We start from the raw sequence: 17,767 nt of genomic DNA, 5'->3' as shown, positions 1-17,767 counted from the left end.
ATAAGGAGTTACACTGAGGCGGTTATGCTGTCGTTCAAATGCATTTGTTAGTTCGCATGAAAAGCTTAATTAACGGACAGATTTCCACAGCACTTTTTTTAGAGGAGGCACAGACATCCACAATGCATATTCTGGTGTAGCTCTTGATACAAGATTGTGAACCCTACCAAGCAGTTCTAGCACTTGCACCAGCACAGATGACGGTACTGTGTCCAACTCTTCTTCTGGTCGCTCACAGCTCTCTCCCAGCTTCCATGTCAGCAGCTGCTCAGCAAATGCCATGGCTAGAGGGAACTCCAGAGGCAGGGAGTGCAGTACTAGTACAGCACCAGGAGGCGGTGACACACCTAGAATAAAGATAGAGTATTGAAAGGGGAACATACACACTCCCACACATTAAAAGTAACTCTTATGGGACAATAAATACATACCCAGTTTGATGTGCACTTTATCAGTGGGGATGATAACCGAGGGGTATTGGTTGGTGGTGGGAGGGGGGGTAAGGCCCGTGTTGGCAGGTGAGGCATCCAGGGGATAGCATACAGCCTCCATTAGATTAAGTTGGCCATTTCTACGCACTTTGTGACCCAGACCATATAGCATTACTCTTGCCCAGGGAGCCTTGTACAAGCTAGAGCTAATGGAATGGAAAAGGACAGGAGAGAAGTCAACATTTAAACAGAGAAGAGGGAACTGGGTTTCAGGTCAACTGGAAAATATCAACACTGCCAGAAATCTCACTCTTTGCGGCAGCCAAGTTGGCTCTCTTTGCAGGATACAATCACAAATGCAGCTCCTGGAAAGCTGACGTCCATGCTGACTTTCGACTCTGTTACAGGAAACTCCTCAGATGTAAACTGCTCTGGTGCATGCTAAGGAAGAAAATTGATACTTTACATTTAATATTGGTGCATGTTCAAAGATAAATAATTTAACAATCTATGTGTTGACCTGTAGAAAACAGCAGATCTGTTTAGTTAGCTCAAGTAAGCTTTCCTCTCCTTGATGCAAGGCACGGGTGATGGCTACGGTCAGCCACTCTCGGATGGGCTGAGCATTGCCCTGGTAGAATAGGTCTGTGGGAGAGCAGCTTTGGCCTTGGAGGTCGTGAAGCACTGACTGGGCCAGGAGGATCGAGCAAGAACTAATAGTGCCATCTGCAGGAAAAATTGAAATGTTAGATGAGAAATGGAAACCGGCAGGAAAGAGCTCACATTTCCAAAATGCATTAAACTCACCAGGGAGTGGGGGAGCCAGCAGCTGATTGGACAGAAGCTGCAAGTGTTCTAAGGTGATGTCACGGATTGCAGGGATGTGGAAGAGACGGGTGAAGGTGTGGGGAGTTTTGGGGGCGTAAATGTTAAGCAGGGCCATTCGGCAGTACAAACGTGCCAGTGCACTCTCACAGCGAAGCAGCTCCCTAAAACAACAACAATCATCAAATAGGACAATAAATAAGGTTGCATGCATGTAATGTGCTATTTAGGTTATATTTCTTGGTACCTGTGAATTTGAATGTTGCTACTATCTAATGAGACCAAGCCATTAGCTGCGGTTCGTCGAGATCCAGCGGGTGGGCGCTCCAGCATTTCAATTGGATACCAGTACCTCACCAGAACACCCTCACTGCGAAGATAGGTCTCCACTTGCACCAGCTCATTTGCCTAGTGACGCGCACAAAAACAAGTATAGATTTTTATTTTATGAAACAAAAACACTTTTTTTTTGCAGCATTCAGTGTTTTGCTTACAGAGTCAACATCCAGCACTACTCCATGCAAACCAAAAGTCTTCAACATGCCCCGGATGGCAAACTTCGGCAGGGCTGTCCCTCCCGTGGTGCTGTTGGTATTGTTGCTGTCTGGACAGCGGATGACCACAGTTAAGCCTGTAGAATGAAGCAGGTTAGAATTTGGAGTAAATAAGACTGTATTAGTAAAGCATCTGACAAGGAAAAAATGGCAAGTCAGTGACCTTTGCGAACTTTATCAATGGTGAATTTGTTGGCCTCATCCTTGATATCTTCTATGGTGGGGAGGTAGAGGTCTCGAGGAATACCACCATTTTCTTCATACAGGAACTCCACTGTCTGCCTTGCAATGTCAACCATGCCTGTTGTTTGTCACAATAGAGTTAAAGAAAACATAACAATTAATAACTTGATGAAGACATATTAAGTGTTAAATTACATGTTTGAGTTATAGATTAGGGCTGGGTGACAAGCCGTAGAAAATGGATGGATGGATGGATGGATACGGCCTAGGTTTATTTTTTTTCACGAAAATTTTAAGTTTTTTCCCCTACTTTAAAAAAAAAAGGCAAAAATATTTTAAAACAAGTTTTGTTTTTATTGTATCATATACTATTTTCCTCGTGGAATTAAAGTCCCAGCTGATATTTAAAAAATACAGACTGTAGATTAAAAGGATTTGTTTACATTCACATTGAAAGCTTGTGCAAATTGAGCACTTCGGTGATAGCTCTCCATTGTGCACCGTTTTTATTATACTTGGGGCACCTTGGGGGAAATAATTTCCCCCCACAGTAAGATGCTTTTTAGCAGGAGGTTTTGTTCTTCCCCTCGTAAAAAGTGTGATTTCTCCCACTCGGCTGGACATCTTTGTTTGGATGTTTAAACAAGTTTGTTATGCTGCTGCCTTTTGTTGTATTGAGCTTTAGACAAACTTTGCAGCATACAGTCACTTGTTTCACATCTGTTGCTGCTAACTCAAACCAGTTCCGAACCTCTGACGATACCATTCCTTTCTTAGGAACAAACTTCTTGCTGTCAGCTGTAGCCCTGTTGTTGCTCTGAGTGCATCTCTTTAGAAAACAAAGGGGAGGACGTGAGTGGAAAAAGCTACGGAATCTCCTGGCGGCAAAAGATTTTAATTTTTTCGTTCGCGACAAAAAAACTCAAATTAATTGATAATATCAATATATATATAAATGCAATATTTTTTTTTTACCAAGCTGCAGAGCTCCTTTGATTTGGTCCAGGCCAGATTTCCTCTCGGCTTCGTTACGGAACCTCCTTCGAATGGTGGGGAACACTTTGGTTTCCCAGGCCTTAACCAGCAAGGCGTAGTGGTCCTCCTGAATTTTCAATAACACAGTAAAATACACAGTAGAGGCACATAGCAGTCGCAGACATATAATAAGGACGAGCTCACTCACTCTTGGAACATCATCATCGTCATCATCATCACTCTCGTCATCTGCAATGGGTGGAGGATGTGGATCAGGTCCAGAAGTGACTAGGTTCTCGTAGCTCAGCTCTACTTTGTAATGGCAGGACAGGTCACTGTTGTACTCTGAAAAGATCAGTTCACACAAGTCAAACTAATAATGTCAAATGACGTGATTCACTAGTGTTTTTATTTATACAAAGTCCAAGAATGTGAAATGCGTATATAAGCTTATTAAGAGTATATAGGTTATGTACATACGTTGCTGAGTGACTGCCACAGCTGCAATCCGACAGGGAGGTCCATGGGAGCCAGAGTCCGATGTAACGCTAGCACCTGCATCGTTATCACTGTCTGAAGCCATGGCAAATGGGAGCGCTTCAAAATTAGCACTTATTTCTTCTGCAAGATCAATGCACAGGTCAGCTGCATTCCTGTGAGCTTGGCCTTCGGCATATGCAAAGGGGCGATTTCCAAAGTTGGCACGAATCTTAGAATTCTACAAAACAATTGAAATTGTATCATTTGTAGGAACACTGCGCAAACCCATTTTACATTCTTACTTTAATCAGCATACCTTCTTTTGAATGTGTACCAAGGGCCACATTCCACCAGCTACGTCTTCGAGGATGGGACTGAGACGCTGGCCACAATATGTGAAGTAGACTCGCCCTTTGGGGGCTTGACCCGGGGGTGGAGGTGTGCCTTCTGAACGCTCCCAGCCTATACCAGCCACATCACCTGTGTTTAGGTAAATGTAGCGTTACCATAGAAATGAACTGGTGCCTACTGTTCGTATGAGAGTTTGTAACTCCAGAAATAGGGAACACAAAAATCATCATAAATGTATTATTGCCTGACAAAAAGAAGAACAAAATAATCTCACCAGGAAGTAGGGTTACATCCAGTCTGACACTCTTCCACTGGAGCAGACTGGAGCCATTATAATGCACTGCCCTTCCATTACTGCCATAAAGGATCAGACAGGAGAAAGACAAGTCAAAGATGGAACAACAACACAAATGGACACAAAGCTGCACTCTTGCCAGAGACAGAACACTATAAAAGACTGCCAAGATAGACGTCTAATGTACAAAAAGAAAACGTACTTGTGAAACAGACATGTGCCAACAGGGTTGGTCCATGCGCCGTCTCTCTTCTCTGCCTCAGTAGCAAAACCAAAAGACACGATCGGCCCACTGTCCTCCTCAGAGTCTCCATAGGAGACAACTTCTATTTCCCAATAAAAGGAAGGGGCCTGTGACGACAAAGAAAAGCAAATAAAAAATGTAAACCAGAACATTTGCACAAATTACAGATGATCTTGGTAACAACCTGAATTGGTACAGGAGAGGTGGCGTAGATGAAGGTGCCTCTGGGTAGTCCCCCCCCAGCACTGGGATCAGCCAAGAAGGTGACAGAGGTGAGGCGCGATGAGAACATGCAGGCACGGACAGGAGGGAACACTCGGGATGGACACCAAGTGATTTCCTTAGGCTAGAGAGAGGCATTACATAGAGTTGTAAAAATGAGACTCACTACCATGCCCAGGTTTCAGTTTAAACATTCTTCAAAATATTTCAAATTTGGCAACTCTACCTGGCGTCTTTCTGTCTGGAATGGAGGGGGTGGCGGGCGAGCACAGTCCCGGTATAGCATTCTCACTCTTTCACATTGAGCCTCAACGATACCGAGACGCTCCCCTGAAAACAAAAAAGGGGACAAAAAAAACAGTACTTTTTTGGGACTTTAAGACTTTGTGAGTGTTTGATAAAGCACACATTTTGCACATTGTTATCAGGAGTGCGTCAAATATTGCGGCTGGTGAGTGATTCAGGGTTAATAATGTTGTCATACCAGGACTACATTCTTGAGCAACTAGGTTGAGCACTTCCACAGCGGCAGGACACTGCTGGATGAACTCTTCACAAAATGAGCTGTCCTCCAGGAGCTGTGCCATCACCAGGCATGCCCTGAAAAACATAATCATTATAAAAGACTTTAGAATAGAGCAAGGGTTTGGTTTGGTTTGGTTTAAGTTTATTTCATACATTTATACAGTTACAAGTGATACATCATATAACTTACATATTTACATTTCTCTTTACAACTTGTTTTAAAAAGAGTAGGAAGAAGCCAAGCTTATTCAATCCTACTCCTTTTCAAATTCATAGCAACTTACTAGCACATATGTTCGCTTCCTGTCCTCATTTTGTAACACAATTTATATCAATGAAAAACAACTATCTTCATAAACAGTTAAGTCAGTTATGATAAACATATGAGATGAATATATAATGTTCAATATGCTTATTACAATTATTCTTCCTTGTAATTTGTAAACACTCCTAGTTCAAACAGCCTCCTAAACTGGATCACAGTAGTACATTGTTTGACTTCTTAACTTAAATCAATTCCATAATTAAAATCTACATACTGATATTCTAAATGTTTTAAACATTTGTGCGTGCATAAAAGTGTTTTAAATTAGATTTTTCACTGAGGTTATATTTATCCTCTTTAGTTGAGAATAATTGTTATACAAATGTATCATTGAATTTCAATATTTTGGATTTAACAAAGGTTTTAATGTGTTAATTTTTTCTATAACTATTTGTATTACCTGAAGTGTGTTCTCTCCTGAGCATAATACTATTGTGTCGTTCGCAAATAATACTAACTTTAAGCAGGGTCGTAACCAGGATTTGACAAATACAGAGGTCAAAAATTGGTGGTCTGAGAGGAGCTTTGAAATGCTGAAATCATGGGTACCCCAGCACCATATGGATAATATTACCTTGAGCAACACAATGAACAACCATTTTTTAAAATTACAATGCTGAAGTTTAACATATTAAACAACTTTTATCGTCATTAAAACATACATTTAAAAACTTTACATCATTTCAAATCTGACATGGATTCAAACCCAAGTCTTTCCATTTCAAATAGTAGTGACACATGCCACCAGAGCCACCAGATGCTGCAGGGGGCAATCTTTCTACATATTCTAATTAATGACAGAGCATGACATGACCACGAATAGGTTTAGGGTAAAATTTAATCTGACGCGTCTCGTCATTCAATAATTTATATTTGACATGCGCTTCTTCACACAAAACACCTAGACATGACCTCGGTGTTCTCAATGGTAGTACGGCCATGACTTTAAGTCCTTTGTAACTAAACAAATGTAGTTTTTTAGAGATTTAACAATTTTGGTCCCAGTAGATCCGTGGGGTACGCCGCAAGATATATCTAGCTCTGTTGACTTACTATCGGAAGCAATATGTGAAGCTAAGTGATAGCTTCACATATTGCTTCCTGTAGTAGCTTCTAATCCAGTTCAATACCAACCCTCTGATACCATACCGTTCTAGTTTGTTGATTAAGATATTATGATTAACTGTGTTAAATGCTTTTGTTAGATCTATAAACACTGTAGCTGCACACTATTTACCATAAAGTATCTGCATCTTGTATTTCAGTATGCATGTCTTTTAAGTTAGTTTGTTTCCTTTATTACCTTAGGAGCTGATTTGACAAAAAAGTATTTGGTGTTTTAATTATATGACTGGCAGCCTTTACAAAACCCAGTTGGTATGTTGTGTAAATCGTAAATAAAAACAGAATACATCCATCCATTTGCAAATCCTTTTCAACTTCTATTCAATTGAATACAATGCAAAGACAAGATACTTAACGTTCGAACTGAGCAACTTTGTTATTTTTTGCAAATATTGGCTCATTTGGAATTTGATGCCTGCAACATGTCTCAAAAAAGCTGGCACAAGTGGCAAAAAAGACTGAGAAAGTTGAGGAATGCTCATCAAATGATCAAATCATATAGACCATCCCACAGGTGAACAGGCTAATTGGGAACAGGTGGGTGCCATGATTGGGTATAAAAGCAGCTTCCATGAAATGCTCAGTCATTCACAAACAAGGATGGGGCGAGGGTCACCACTTTGTGAACAAATGCGTGAGCAAATTGTCCAACAGTTTAAGAACAACATTTCTCAACAAGCTATTGCAAGGAATTTAGGAATTTCACCATCTACGGTCCGTAATATCATCAAAAAGTTCAGAGAATCTGGAGAAATCCCTGCACGTAACATTGAAGGCCCGTGACCTTCAATCCCTCAGGCGGTTCTGCATCAAAAACCGACAGTGTGTAAAGGATATTACCACATAGGCTCAGGAACACTTCAGAAAACCACTGTCAGTAACTACAGTTCGTCGCTACATCTGTAAGTGTGAGTTAAATAAAACACTACTATGCAAATCTAAAGCCATTTATCAACAACACCCAGAAACGCCGCCGGCTTCGCTGGGCCCGAGCTCATCTAAGATGGACTGATGCAAAGTGTAAAAGTGTTCTGTGGCCTGACGAGTCCACATTTCAAATAGCTTTTGGAAACTGTGGACGTTGTGTCCTCCGGACCAAAAAGGAAAAGAACCATAGGCGCAAAGTTCAAAAGCCAGCATCTGTGATGGTATGGGGGTGTATTAGTGCCCAAGGTATGGGTAATTTACACATCTGTGAAGGCACTATTAATGCTGAAAGGTACATACAGGTTTAAGAGAAACATATGTTGCCATCAAAGCAACGTGTTTTTCATATACGCCCCTGCTTATTTCAGCAAGACAAAGTCAAGACACATTCTGCACGTGTTACAACAGCGTGGCTTCATAGGAAAAGAGTGCGGGTACTAGACTGGCCTGCCTATAGTCCAGACCTGTCTCCCATTGAAAATGTGTGGCACATTATGAAGCGTAAAAGACCCCGGACTGTTGAACAACTTAAGCTGTACATCAAGCAAGAATGGGAAATAATTCCACCTGAAAAGCTTCAAAAATTGGTCTCCTCAGTTCCCAAACGTTTACTGAGTGTTGTTAAAAGGAAAGGCCATGTAACACGGTGGTAAAAATGCCCCTGCGCCAACTTTTTTGCAATATGTTGCTGCCAATAAATTGTAAGTTAATGATTATTTGCCAAAAAATATATAAGTTTCTTAGTTTGAACATTAAATATCTTGTCTTTGCAGTCTATTCAATTGAATATAAGTTGAAAATGATTTGCAAATCATTGTATTTTGTTTTTATTTACCATTTACACAACGTGCCAACTTCACTGGTTTTGGGTTTTGTATATTTTACTTAAACTAGTAAGCAGATCTACACTTAAACAGTGCGGTCATTGTCTTTTTGCTACTTTGTGGAAATGTGCCATTAAATAGAGGCATAATGTCTGAATTGAATGGTTTAAGAGTTTAAGCAAAATTATTTGACCATTTGTTGGGCTACTCAGTCAGCTGGCAAGCTCCCGGTTTTACTAGGAAAATTATATTTCCCTGGCATTATACTATCACTTATAACAAGAAAATAAAAATAAACTAAAATTAACCTTACAAGTTACCTTATTTATTTTCTTTTTTTTAACTGACCTGGTTCTGATTTCAGCCAGCAAGCGAACTGCAGCCATCACTGGGCTGGCTCCATCTCCTGAAGCTGGTAGACAGGTGTGAATGGACAGACTGCCCTCCTGTGGCAGAAGCATGGATTGCACTGCTTGCACAACCTTTTCAGTGATGGATAGCTTGTATAATGGCAGTGCCTGAAGATTGAAGAGAATAATCAGACATAAGAATCAAGACTATAGCCTACATAACAAGATTATAGGGACTATGGTAGATGGTGGAACTCTTACCTCCGATCTTGGTGTACACAGGCGTGATATTGGCACTGTCAGCACATCTGAGGCTTTGCAAGCCCTCCTATAGTCACAGGAGGGGAATTTGACAGTTGCAATGCCTTCCTGCTCATTTATGGACATCACTATTCCCACGCTGCCCAGCACTCCTTTACCTATCACCTAGAGATACATGAGATATACGGTGACAAGATAGAAATAATCAAGAGTGTGATGAACTCAAGCCACTCCTAAATTGTGTCCCTTACCTGAACCTCTGATCCAATTTTAATGGTTTCCTTAAAGCCACCCAGCGCACAGAGTGCAGCAACCGCCTGTCTGCCAATAGCTTGAAGCTTAGCCAGTTTTCTACCACTGCTGCTACCGTTCTCCAAAATACTCTCAGCATATCTACCTAGTTGAGGGATGAACATCAATGCTCGGGAAAGCACCTAAAACAAACATAAGATTTATGCTTATGCTATGCAAAACCTTTTTCAAGTCAAAACTTAAAAGATAGTAAGAAGTTACTTTTTCAGCAGTGCTTGTCCAGATTTGAGCAGTGTTTGACTCCGGGGCAGTAAGCAGACTATGCAGCAGGGCAATGACCTCAGCTGCCATACTGTTAGCAACATGGCCACTGATGAACGGCCTAATAGGGTCGGACCTGCATGAGACAAGACTTTCAGTTAGGTGTTATACCTATGGTCAAGGCCTTTGCCTTCCTTGATGAATCCAGACGGAATACACAAAATTCCATGTTGCAATTGTACCTAGCCAGCTCGGTGTTCCTGTCCCTACATACAGATGTTTGAGCAGTTTTCTTCTTGTCCCCAGTTGTGACGCCTCCAGCAGCCTCTTGGGTCAGAGTCTCTACAGGAGGACCAACACTCACGATCAATCCAGACTGAGCCCACTTGGTGGCCTTTCGTAGGGCAGCAGATGCTTCCTCTGTGATCACCTCACAGTTTCCACTCTAGAAAACGCAAGAAAAAAGAAATCAAGTCAGCATTGATCTACAAAAAAAAATCATATAGTAAATATGCACATTAAAAACATTACTTTGGTCATATCTCTGTCCATCTTGACCACCTTCTCCATGTTTGCACCAGTGCCAAGGCGAAATGGGCGTCCCTCTGAGCTGCTACACAGCAGAAAGGGAAAAACAACATGTTCAATTGTTCAGCAACTTTAAAGTAAGCTTTGTTTTCAGGGAAAATGCTACCTGAGAAGAGGTTGCAGAACTTCATGAGATGACTGGTCCTCTCTCTTGTGGATGAAGATTGATAGCTTCCCATCAACCGCTTCTCCCTCCTCGCCAACATCTTCAGACTTAAGCGCTCCTTTGGAACTGGCTCGAGACAGACTCGTGTCTGGCTCAGAGGAGCTGGGAGAGAGCAAGGTCTGGCAACCTGGCAAGGCGTTGACAGCATTAGAACACAAGAATAATAGTCTATTATTTAGTATTAAGCATGTAATCTTTTAGAAGGACAAACCTGGTACAACATAGTCTGCCAGCTTAGCGAGCAGCAAGGCAGCTATACGTGAGGCAGGGTCACTTGCATCCTGCTGCTCTGCATCAAGAGTGTTAATAGAATAGCTCCATGATGGCAGGGCCACATTGCCACAATCTTCTACACTCATGAGAGGAAGGGCGGCTCGACAAAGCTGCAGGATGATAAGCACCAGCTTTGGGGAAGGTCTCTGGTCAAGTAGCAGAGACAAGAGCTTTGAAACACAGGCTGGTTGGCTCAAGATAGCTTTTCCGATATGGCTCCTGGAATACAATTAGGAGTGAAAATATAGTTAACAGATTAAGCATACATTATGACCATCCATGACTAAACTATACCTAGAAAGGTCGTTTAGCAGACTAAGCACATCCTGTAAAGCGTCGTTGCCTGCAGCCTGATTGCCACAGCACTCTGTAGCTCTGGCCAGGTGATTGGTCAGCAGACTGGACACCTGCCGAGCCAAACCGGAGTGCACTCCATCCGTTGAGCCACCTTTAAGTGAATAAAAGAGAAAAAACAAAACAGAATATTTAAAAATGTCAAAGATTGATTGGATTATACCATTCCAAAAGTGCTTCAGAAAAGTCTGGGTAATTATCAACAAATTATTTGCACATTAGATCTTACCTTCTACTTTCTCCCACTCAATGCACCGGTTGGCAAGCACCTGAAAAGCAGCCCATGCCATGGTGGCCACCTTCTGCTTTTTTGTTTGCTTCTCATTTGAGCTGCACTCCCTCTGACCACTCAAGCTACAAAGACTGTCCATGAGCTGAACCAGCCCGCTCCGAACAAGACACTGCTCCTCACTCCTACAGTAAGAATTGAGAATAAAGATGGCGATGATTACCTAACAAGGCAACAGAGGGATGGATCAAGAGAAGAAAAATATCTTGCCTGGTGTAAGGTATTGTGCAAAGCAAGCCAATACTGTTGGCACAAGCAATAGGGTAGCGAGCACACAAAGACACAACAGATGTCATTGTCTCCCCAAAGGCCTCCTGCACTCGCTCTACCATTCCACCACAAGTCAGTTCCTCAATTCTGTAAGAAAGCATGAGGAAAGTTAGTTAAATAAAATTTATGTCTGAGTTTTTTGTGTGTTTGTGGCTGTGGATACAGAAGTGTTAAAATTCTAGCACCAGTTACCTACCTTGGGCCTCCTTGCAAAACCATAGTGACAGGCCCAACCAGGTGGGTAACACCACCCACTCGGACAGCAGCTGTGAGCAGCTCTCTCATGTGAACAAGTGCTTGCTTTCGTGTGCTGCCACGACGCCATCGTGTCTGTGCAGCAGACAGGAAACTGCTGCTCGACACCTACAGAAATGTTGAGGTCAAGTCAGTGAATACATTTCACAGCAAATACATAAAGGTTGTGTTATTCAACTGGCGGCCCGGGGGCCAAATCTGGCACGGCAGTGACCCCTGAGTTCAGTTCAAAACGTGGGAGAGTATTTTTTTTTCCAGTAAATTCCTAAAAACAGTAGGGCGCTTCTGTTGTACAGAGGGACTTGGAACAGTGTAAGCACATTGGCAGATCCTTGCATTGGCATTTTAACCATCTAAAGGCCAGTGTCCCTTGCATTTTACATAACAGGGCTATCTATATTCTCCTGAAATTTGTAACTCGGATAAAATAAATAGCCCAAAAACAAATGTTCACTACAGAGGGTGATGGTTCTATTAATAGTGAAAGGGAGAAATCTGTCCACCCCGTTCTTTAACTTTCTGAAGCTGATGCCCCTAGAACAATTTAGATGAATATCCCTTCACAGTAACAAGAGAATGATTAAGGTTGAATCCCAATGATCTTTAGACTTGCCCCTAAAAACTGAGGGGCAAGATGAAGTGGTAAAAAATATACCCTTAAAAAGGCAATACCAAATTACCGGTTTGAATGGCGGTTCATGGCATTTCTTAAACCACCGTGAACAGCGTCTCAACGATGGCTGAAAGCCTCTCTCAAAACATTTTGAACACAGCGCCAACGAGTATACCACGGATCTCCTCGAAAGGCGGCAGAGTCCTCCACACTCTATTCCGCATCAACCGCAGAGCCTCCGTGTCGCTTCTTGATGAGCCCATGATGCTTCTGTGTTTAACTCTGCCACCACCGTGTAGTTAATGTTTTCATATCATGAGGGTCCGGGAAGAAAATGTAACTGCCGGATTTAACGGTAATATCTCGGATCATGCAGTGCAAATACATAGGCGCCTTTCTTTATACGGTGAAAGGCTTTTTTAAAATTTTGGGTTCGTTGTTAGCACGGTCTTTGGCAGAGTACGAAGAATTGCAGAACTGCCATCTTAACCAGCAATGTGTTAACGCCCCTTAAGAAATGAGACAACACTCTGTTCCTGCTATGCCATTACCTTAAGCTGTTTGGTGCCTGAGACAGACAGTAATCATACTACTCTACGATGTAATACAGCATATAAGTTATTAGACAGCTAATAATCTATATTTTAAAAAAAGCGAAAATCACAGCAATCAGAAGTTACAATATGTAAGTTTGTTGCATTAGTTGGTCATCATGACGAGCTATTTAAATATTTAAAAATCCAACATTCTAAACATGACTAGAGTAAATTTTGAATGTAGATCAGCTGTCCAGTCATTCATGAAACACAGTAATATGTAGTGAAGTCTGTTTGCTTCTAGTCTGACATCGTTGTTTACTAGTTGCAGTCCTGTTTGCTAGGTAGTGTGACGAATTAAAAATAAAAAAGTTAAAACATTCAAAACATAGCAATATTTAAATAGTGTGTTATTCATTAATTACTATTACAATTAATAATGTTCATTAAAGTTAAAGTACCACTGATAATCACACACACTAAACTAGGTTTGATGAAATTACCCTCTGCATTTGACCCAACCCCTTGTTCCACTCCCTGGGAGGTGAGGCGAGCAGCAGCGGTGGCCGCGCTCGGGAATCATTTTGGTGATTTAACCCCAAATTCCAACCCTTGATGCTGAGTGCCAAGCAGGGAGGTAACGGGTCCCATTTTTATAGTCTTTGGTATGACTCGGCAGGCGTTTGAACTCACGACCTACCGTTCTCAGGGCGGACACTCTAACCACAAGGCCACTGAACAGGTCACGTACATTGATTAGTGTGCTTTCTGTTCATTACACTTGGTTAACCTTAGGCCTACAGGAGAATTGGGACACCACTTGCTTGACGTGAATGTGCAAAACCAAGGGCCAGAGACTAAGACAAAAGGTAAGAGTTGATTCAGCCTAAATCATAGACTTACAGCTTGATCAGGTGTCGTGCCGATAAATGCAAACAGCTGACCCAGCAGCACGCTGTATGTTGGCTTGTCTCGGCTATCCTCAACAGCCAGAGACTGCAGCAGTGTAAATGAGCTGCTGCGATGACTGGAAGGGTGGTGTCGCCTCCTGTAGAAAAAGGGGGTAGAGACATGAGTATTTAATCATCTTTGAAAGTCTCATATATGTGTTAAACAAAAAAATGCTACCTTTGAGGAGCATGAGTAAACTCCAGGTCTTGGTTGGCAATCATCTCCAAATCAGATGGTGCAGACATGCTGCGCAGGAAGACTGGCTGTTTCGCCATGGAGATTGCAGTTTTGGCATCAGACACAGACTTAGAGGCTGAAACAAAAAGCAAGTGAAACTCAAACACACTGTATGAATTCATTAAATAGTGACAAATATAGTTTAAGCAATTGTATTTAGATGAAATATATATACCTGAGCCTGGTGTGCCAGCAGGTGTAGTTGTTAAGCTTCTACAATGTGGCGCAATGGTAACATGTAGCAGAAGCTCAGTACGGTTCATCAGACTTTTCACCAGTCCCTTAGTTTTAGCGAGTTGGGTGCTACTTTTAAGGTGCATACTATTTACCTCCTGAAAGAACCTCTCCCTGTTGGCGCAGACGCAAAACGTTGCAGGTGATATTATACTTTGACTAATCTGCTAGCATAATTTAAATAGACTTGCCTCAATCCAAGGACAACATTTTCCAAGTCACTAAAATCAAGGGGGACCTCTTTCAGGGAACAAAGTAGTTCCAGCTCTTTGATTTTATTCTGGAAAAAACAGTAATCAGTAATAAATGTCACATTATATTCTATTGTCAGAATGTTGACATGGTTGGCTTGGTCGTTGTAGGGCAGGATACCTCAAAGAAATGGTAGTCATGAAAGAAAGGAGTGTTGTTCTCCAGTTTTCCCTGCTGGGCCTCCTCTACTTCATTCTGCCACTTCTGCTCCAGTTCTGCTACACTCTACACCCAACATGAAAAACAAACACACACAGAGTAAGTTGGCTTTGGTGACTATTCACACAATTACAAATCAAATGCAAAATTCCTTTATTCGCTATATAGTATATTACTAAAACATTTCTATTATTTGTTAAAATATCAGGTGCATCCATTCAATATTTTTCGCTTTACTCATATAGGAAAAATAAATAAAAATGACACATTTGCTTTTTAAAACCGGGTGCTTTTAAATTGCTCACCTGCAGCTGACGCTCCATCGCATTAATCTTTTTGAAAGTCTCTGCCATGATCTTACAGACAAGATCAAACTCTTCAGCATGGTCTTCCCGATACTGATAGTTGACAAGTGACTGAAGAGCATCCACCAAGTTGAGATGCTTTATGACACAGGACACTATTACCTCCTCCATAACATCTGGGCGGATCACCTCTCTAATAGGAACAAATGGTTGATAATTTAGAGTTATAATGTTGATAAGAATACAATAAATACACAGGACTAAAAATGTATATCGCCAAGGCAGCACAACCCCTCTTACTTAATGCTAGGACGAAACTGTGGGCGAGCTCTTCCAGACACCTCTCGCAACCTTCCCATGATGCCTGGAGGCAGGCGTATGCGAGGCAAATCAGTATAGGCGCCAGAAGTAAAGCCTGGGGGCGGGGTGAGCACATCGGTAGGGTAGGTGAACTCCCGGTCCTCTTCGATGGTTAGTGGGAGAGGTGATGGACTAGGAGTAAGAGCAGGTGAGATTGCGCCATTCGCTTCCACCTGCCACTGACACCTGAAGAAAAAAAAACTTTTTTCTACAATCTGAAATATAATTTTGACATATTTTCCTAATGGAATACAGTGGTTAAAAGTCGGACATAAAAGTGAGCGTGTAATTTACTCATGTGATAAATAGAAAAGTAATTAGGATAAAATATTAAGCTATCTGTGTGCCTCACCTTTGCAGCAGCTTAGAACACAGCAAATCATGGCAGGCATCCTCCTCTCTTGTGACTTCTGGACCATTATACAGAATGCGGAGCATTGAGCAAGCAAGCACTGACAGGCCAAGTGCCAAATCGGCCAGGAAAGGGAGGCCTCCAGAGACATCTTCCGATGACTCCTGGAAAAAACAATAGTATTGTATGAGTAACATGCTGATAGAAGGATTATTCAATGAACTAATATCAGTTCTGTGTTTTACCTGAGCCCTGACAGTGCAGGAGAACCCCCACATGGCTTTATCAGGGGTGTTGTGTTCTCGCCCACTTCTCATTTCGAAGGAGAATGTCACCGTGTCACCTTCAACCTAAGGCAAGACAAGACATTTTGTCTTTCAAGACAGAAAATAGTACTGTTCGTGCATGTACAACAGCTTATTTTACCTTAACAAGATCTTTGGGCCAGCCTGTCCCCAAAACACTGCGACTGCCATATCCCAAAGTGTTTCCTCCATATTCTGTTACTTTACGACTATTGGTGTTGGGACCCGCATAAATAACCAACTAAAAAAAACATTATGAAATGGTAACAGCTAGAAAAAGATCAGAAGAATTTCAATTGTGTTTTTTGAACGTCTTGTTTCACCGATACCTTGTCGTAGTCATATTGTGAAGAGCAGCGAGAATCAAAGCGGAGGTACAAGCAGCGAGCCCCGGGGATGTGCACAGTCTCCTTGAACTTATAGTTGTCTCGCACGGGATGTACAGTCTCCACTGTCTTCCCAGCAGCCCAAGGGGCAGGAATCTTCAGCCCGGTCAGGAAACCTGGCTCCTCACGTTCATCAAGAATTCTGTTAAAAGAAATAAGGGTTTTTTTTTTGGTTTTTTTAATCCACTGAACAAGTTACCAAAGGAATTGCCCTAATGATGACATTAAATACTTGCTTGGGCCTCAAAAACATACTTGTCATCTGCTGCACATGTCTTGATTCCCTGCCCGACACAACCCCCTAAAGGTGACTCCTCAGAGAAAAGTGGACATTGAGTCTTTAGTAGCAAAGCAGTCTGGAAAAAAACAGTGGAATACATTTATTCATCTCATGACTAATAGTACAGTTTTTACAACTTCAGGAGTAAGGTTTGATTAAGTCAAAAATTTACGAACTTGGCTAGTGTATAGAACCAGCTGCACCAATTGAGGCATGAGGGCATCAGCGAGTGTGAGGGTCTGCAGGTTGGGGTGCATCAGAGAGCTCAGCAACACTGGCAGGAGGTGCCCTAGCATGGTGGCCTTGGTAATTTGTTCCAGACCTTTCAACCTGTGGAAAACAAGAGCAGGGGGTACGTCTGCACATTAAACACAGTGACAAAACACTCAATTTGGATTTTGTTTGTCCTTGTTTTCTTCAAAGTAAATCATCTGCTATGAATTATATTTGGTTATGTTTTAGAAAAAGTAGTATATCCATCCATCCATCCATCTTCTTCCGCTTATCCGAGGTCGGGTCGCGGGGGCAGCAGCCTAAGCAGGGAAGCCCAGACTTCCCTCTCCCCAGCCACTTCGTCTAGCTCTTCCCGGGGGATCCCGAGGCGTTCCCAGGCCAGCCGGGAGACATAGTTTATATTATTGTAAAAGCTACTGTATCTACAAACTATTAACTTTACTATTACACATTTTTATCCGTTCTTTTACTGCTAAGAAATGTTAAACTGGCTTAAGCTGAACACATTAAGTAAATAACTATTAATAAGTGCTGTGACACAAAGAAGGTTGTTGTTGGATCAAATAAGCACTTCTTCTTCCTACTCATTCTCGGATAAGTTGAATTGCGTAACAGTAAACATGGGATGTACTTCAGTGTAACCTTGTATGCATGTTCAAATTTAAAGTAAACCATTCACATAACCAATATGATTTTAAGAGAATCTAACATACAAATATTTTAAAGGTCTATCGTTGAAAAAATTTAATATTAAATCTGCTTTCTTATAAAATATATTAAAAGTAGAGTAAAAAAAAATTCACCTGGTTTCCCTGTCAGAGATGTCGCTGTTAACGAGAGCCGTTGTCACCTGCTGAAGAGTCTCCAGTGCCTCGTCACATCCCACCAGGATCTTGGTTGCTAAGGAGAGGATGCTGATTTGCAGCTCCTGAGGACCACACAGAAATAAGCCCCACAC

At 41.8% G+C, this 17,767-nt stretch overlaps 1 protein-coding gene across 1 annotated transcript in view; it reads right to left on the bottom strand.

The window, feature by feature from the left end:
• LOC133652445 (probable E3 ubiquitin-protein ligase HECTD4) overlaps positions 1 to 17,767 on the bottom strand; it is a 51,225-nt gene that overhangs the window by 13,303 nt on the left and 20,155 nt on the right. Inside the window, exons 18-60 of the mRNA XM_062051208.1 lie at positions 17,613 to 17,737; positions 16,752 to 16,905; positions 16,551 to 16,651; positions 16,239 to 16,437; positions 16,031 to 16,150; positions 15,850 to 15,954; positions 15,605 to 15,768; positions 15,193 to 15,438; positions 14,893 to 15,085; positions 14,549 to 14,653; positions 14,364 to 14,456; positions 14,118 to 14,286; positions 13,883 to 14,018; positions 13,658 to 13,802; positions 11,547 to 11,713; positions 11,291 to 11,437; positions 11,021 to 11,205; positions 10,732 to 10,885; positions 10,376 to 10,656; positions 10,105 to 10,291; positions 9,942 to 10,023; positions 9,653 to 9,855; positions 9,411 to 9,546; positions 9,149 to 9,331; positions 8,898 to 9,062; positions 8,635 to 8,804; positions 5,045 to 5,160; positions 4,787 to 4,890; positions 4,523 to 4,684; positions 4,297 to 4,445; positions 4,074 to 4,153; positions 3,765 to 3,928; positions 3,449 to 3,686; positions 3,177 to 3,313; positions 2,969 to 3,095; positions 1,974 to 2,111; positions 1,751 to 1,887; positions 1,504 to 1,664; positions 1,239 to 1,420; positions 952 to 1,157; positions 742 to 872; positions 432 to 637; positions 168 to 347 (exon numbers count right to left, since the gene is read on the bottom strand). Of these exons, the coding sequence (XP_061907192.1) occupies positions 168 to 347; positions 432 to 637; positions 742 to 872; positions 952 to 1,157; positions 1,239 to 1,420; positions 1,504 to 1,664; positions 1,751 to 1,887; positions 1,974 to 2,111; positions 2,969 to 3,095; positions 3,177 to 3,313; positions 3,449 to 3,686; positions 3,765 to 3,928; positions 4,074 to 4,153; positions 4,297 to 4,445; positions 4,523 to 4,684; positions 4,787 to 4,890; positions 5,045 to 5,160; positions 8,635 to 8,804; positions 8,898 to 9,062; positions 9,149 to 9,331; positions 9,411 to 9,546; positions 9,653 to 9,855; positions 9,942 to 10,023; positions 10,105 to 10,291; positions 10,376 to 10,656; positions 10,732 to 10,885; positions 11,021 to 11,205; positions 11,291 to 11,437; positions 11,547 to 11,713; positions 13,658 to 13,802; positions 13,883 to 14,018; positions 14,118 to 14,286; positions 14,364 to 14,456; positions 14,549 to 14,653; positions 14,893 to 15,085; positions 15,193 to 15,438; positions 15,605 to 15,768; positions 15,850 to 15,954; positions 16,031 to 16,150; positions 16,239 to 16,437; positions 16,551 to 16,651; positions 16,752 to 16,905; positions 17,613 to 17,737 (6,733 nt within the window). The remainder of the gene's footprint in view (positions 1 to 167; positions 348 to 431; positions 638 to 741; positions 873 to 951; positions 1,158 to 1,238; positions 1,421 to 1,503; positions 1,665 to 1,750; positions 1,888 to 1,973; positions 2,112 to 2,968; positions 3,096 to 3,176; positions 3,314 to 3,448; positions 3,687 to 3,764; positions 3,929 to 4,073; positions 4,154 to 4,296; positions 4,446 to 4,522; positions 4,685 to 4,786; positions 4,891 to 5,044; positions 5,161 to 8,634; positions 8,805 to 8,897; positions 9,063 to 9,148; positions 9,332 to 9,410; positions 9,547 to 9,652; positions 9,856 to 9,941; positions 10,024 to 10,104; positions 10,292 to 10,375; positions 10,657 to 10,731; positions 10,886 to 11,020; positions 11,206 to 11,290; positions 11,438 to 11,546; positions 11,714 to 13,657; positions 13,803 to 13,882; positions 14,019 to 14,117; positions 14,287 to 14,363; positions 14,457 to 14,548; positions 14,654 to 14,892; positions 15,086 to 15,192; positions 15,439 to 15,604; positions 15,769 to 15,849; positions 15,955 to 16,030; positions 16,151 to 16,238; positions 16,438 to 16,550; positions 16,652 to 16,751; positions 16,906 to 17,612; positions 17,738 to 17,767) is intronic.

The sequence above is a fragment of the Entelurus aequoreus genome, linkage group LG06, assembly GCF_033978785.1.
Source record: "Entelurus aequoreus isolate RoL-2023_Sb linkage group LG06, RoL_Eaeq_v1.1, whole genome shotgun sequence".
Lineage (NCBI taxonomy): Eukaryota > Metazoa > Chordata > Actinopteri > Syngnathiformes > Syngnathidae > Entelurus > Entelurus aequoreus.
The sequence above is the reverse complement of the archived record's forward strand: the minus strand, read 5'-3'. Positions and strand labels throughout refer to the sequence as shown.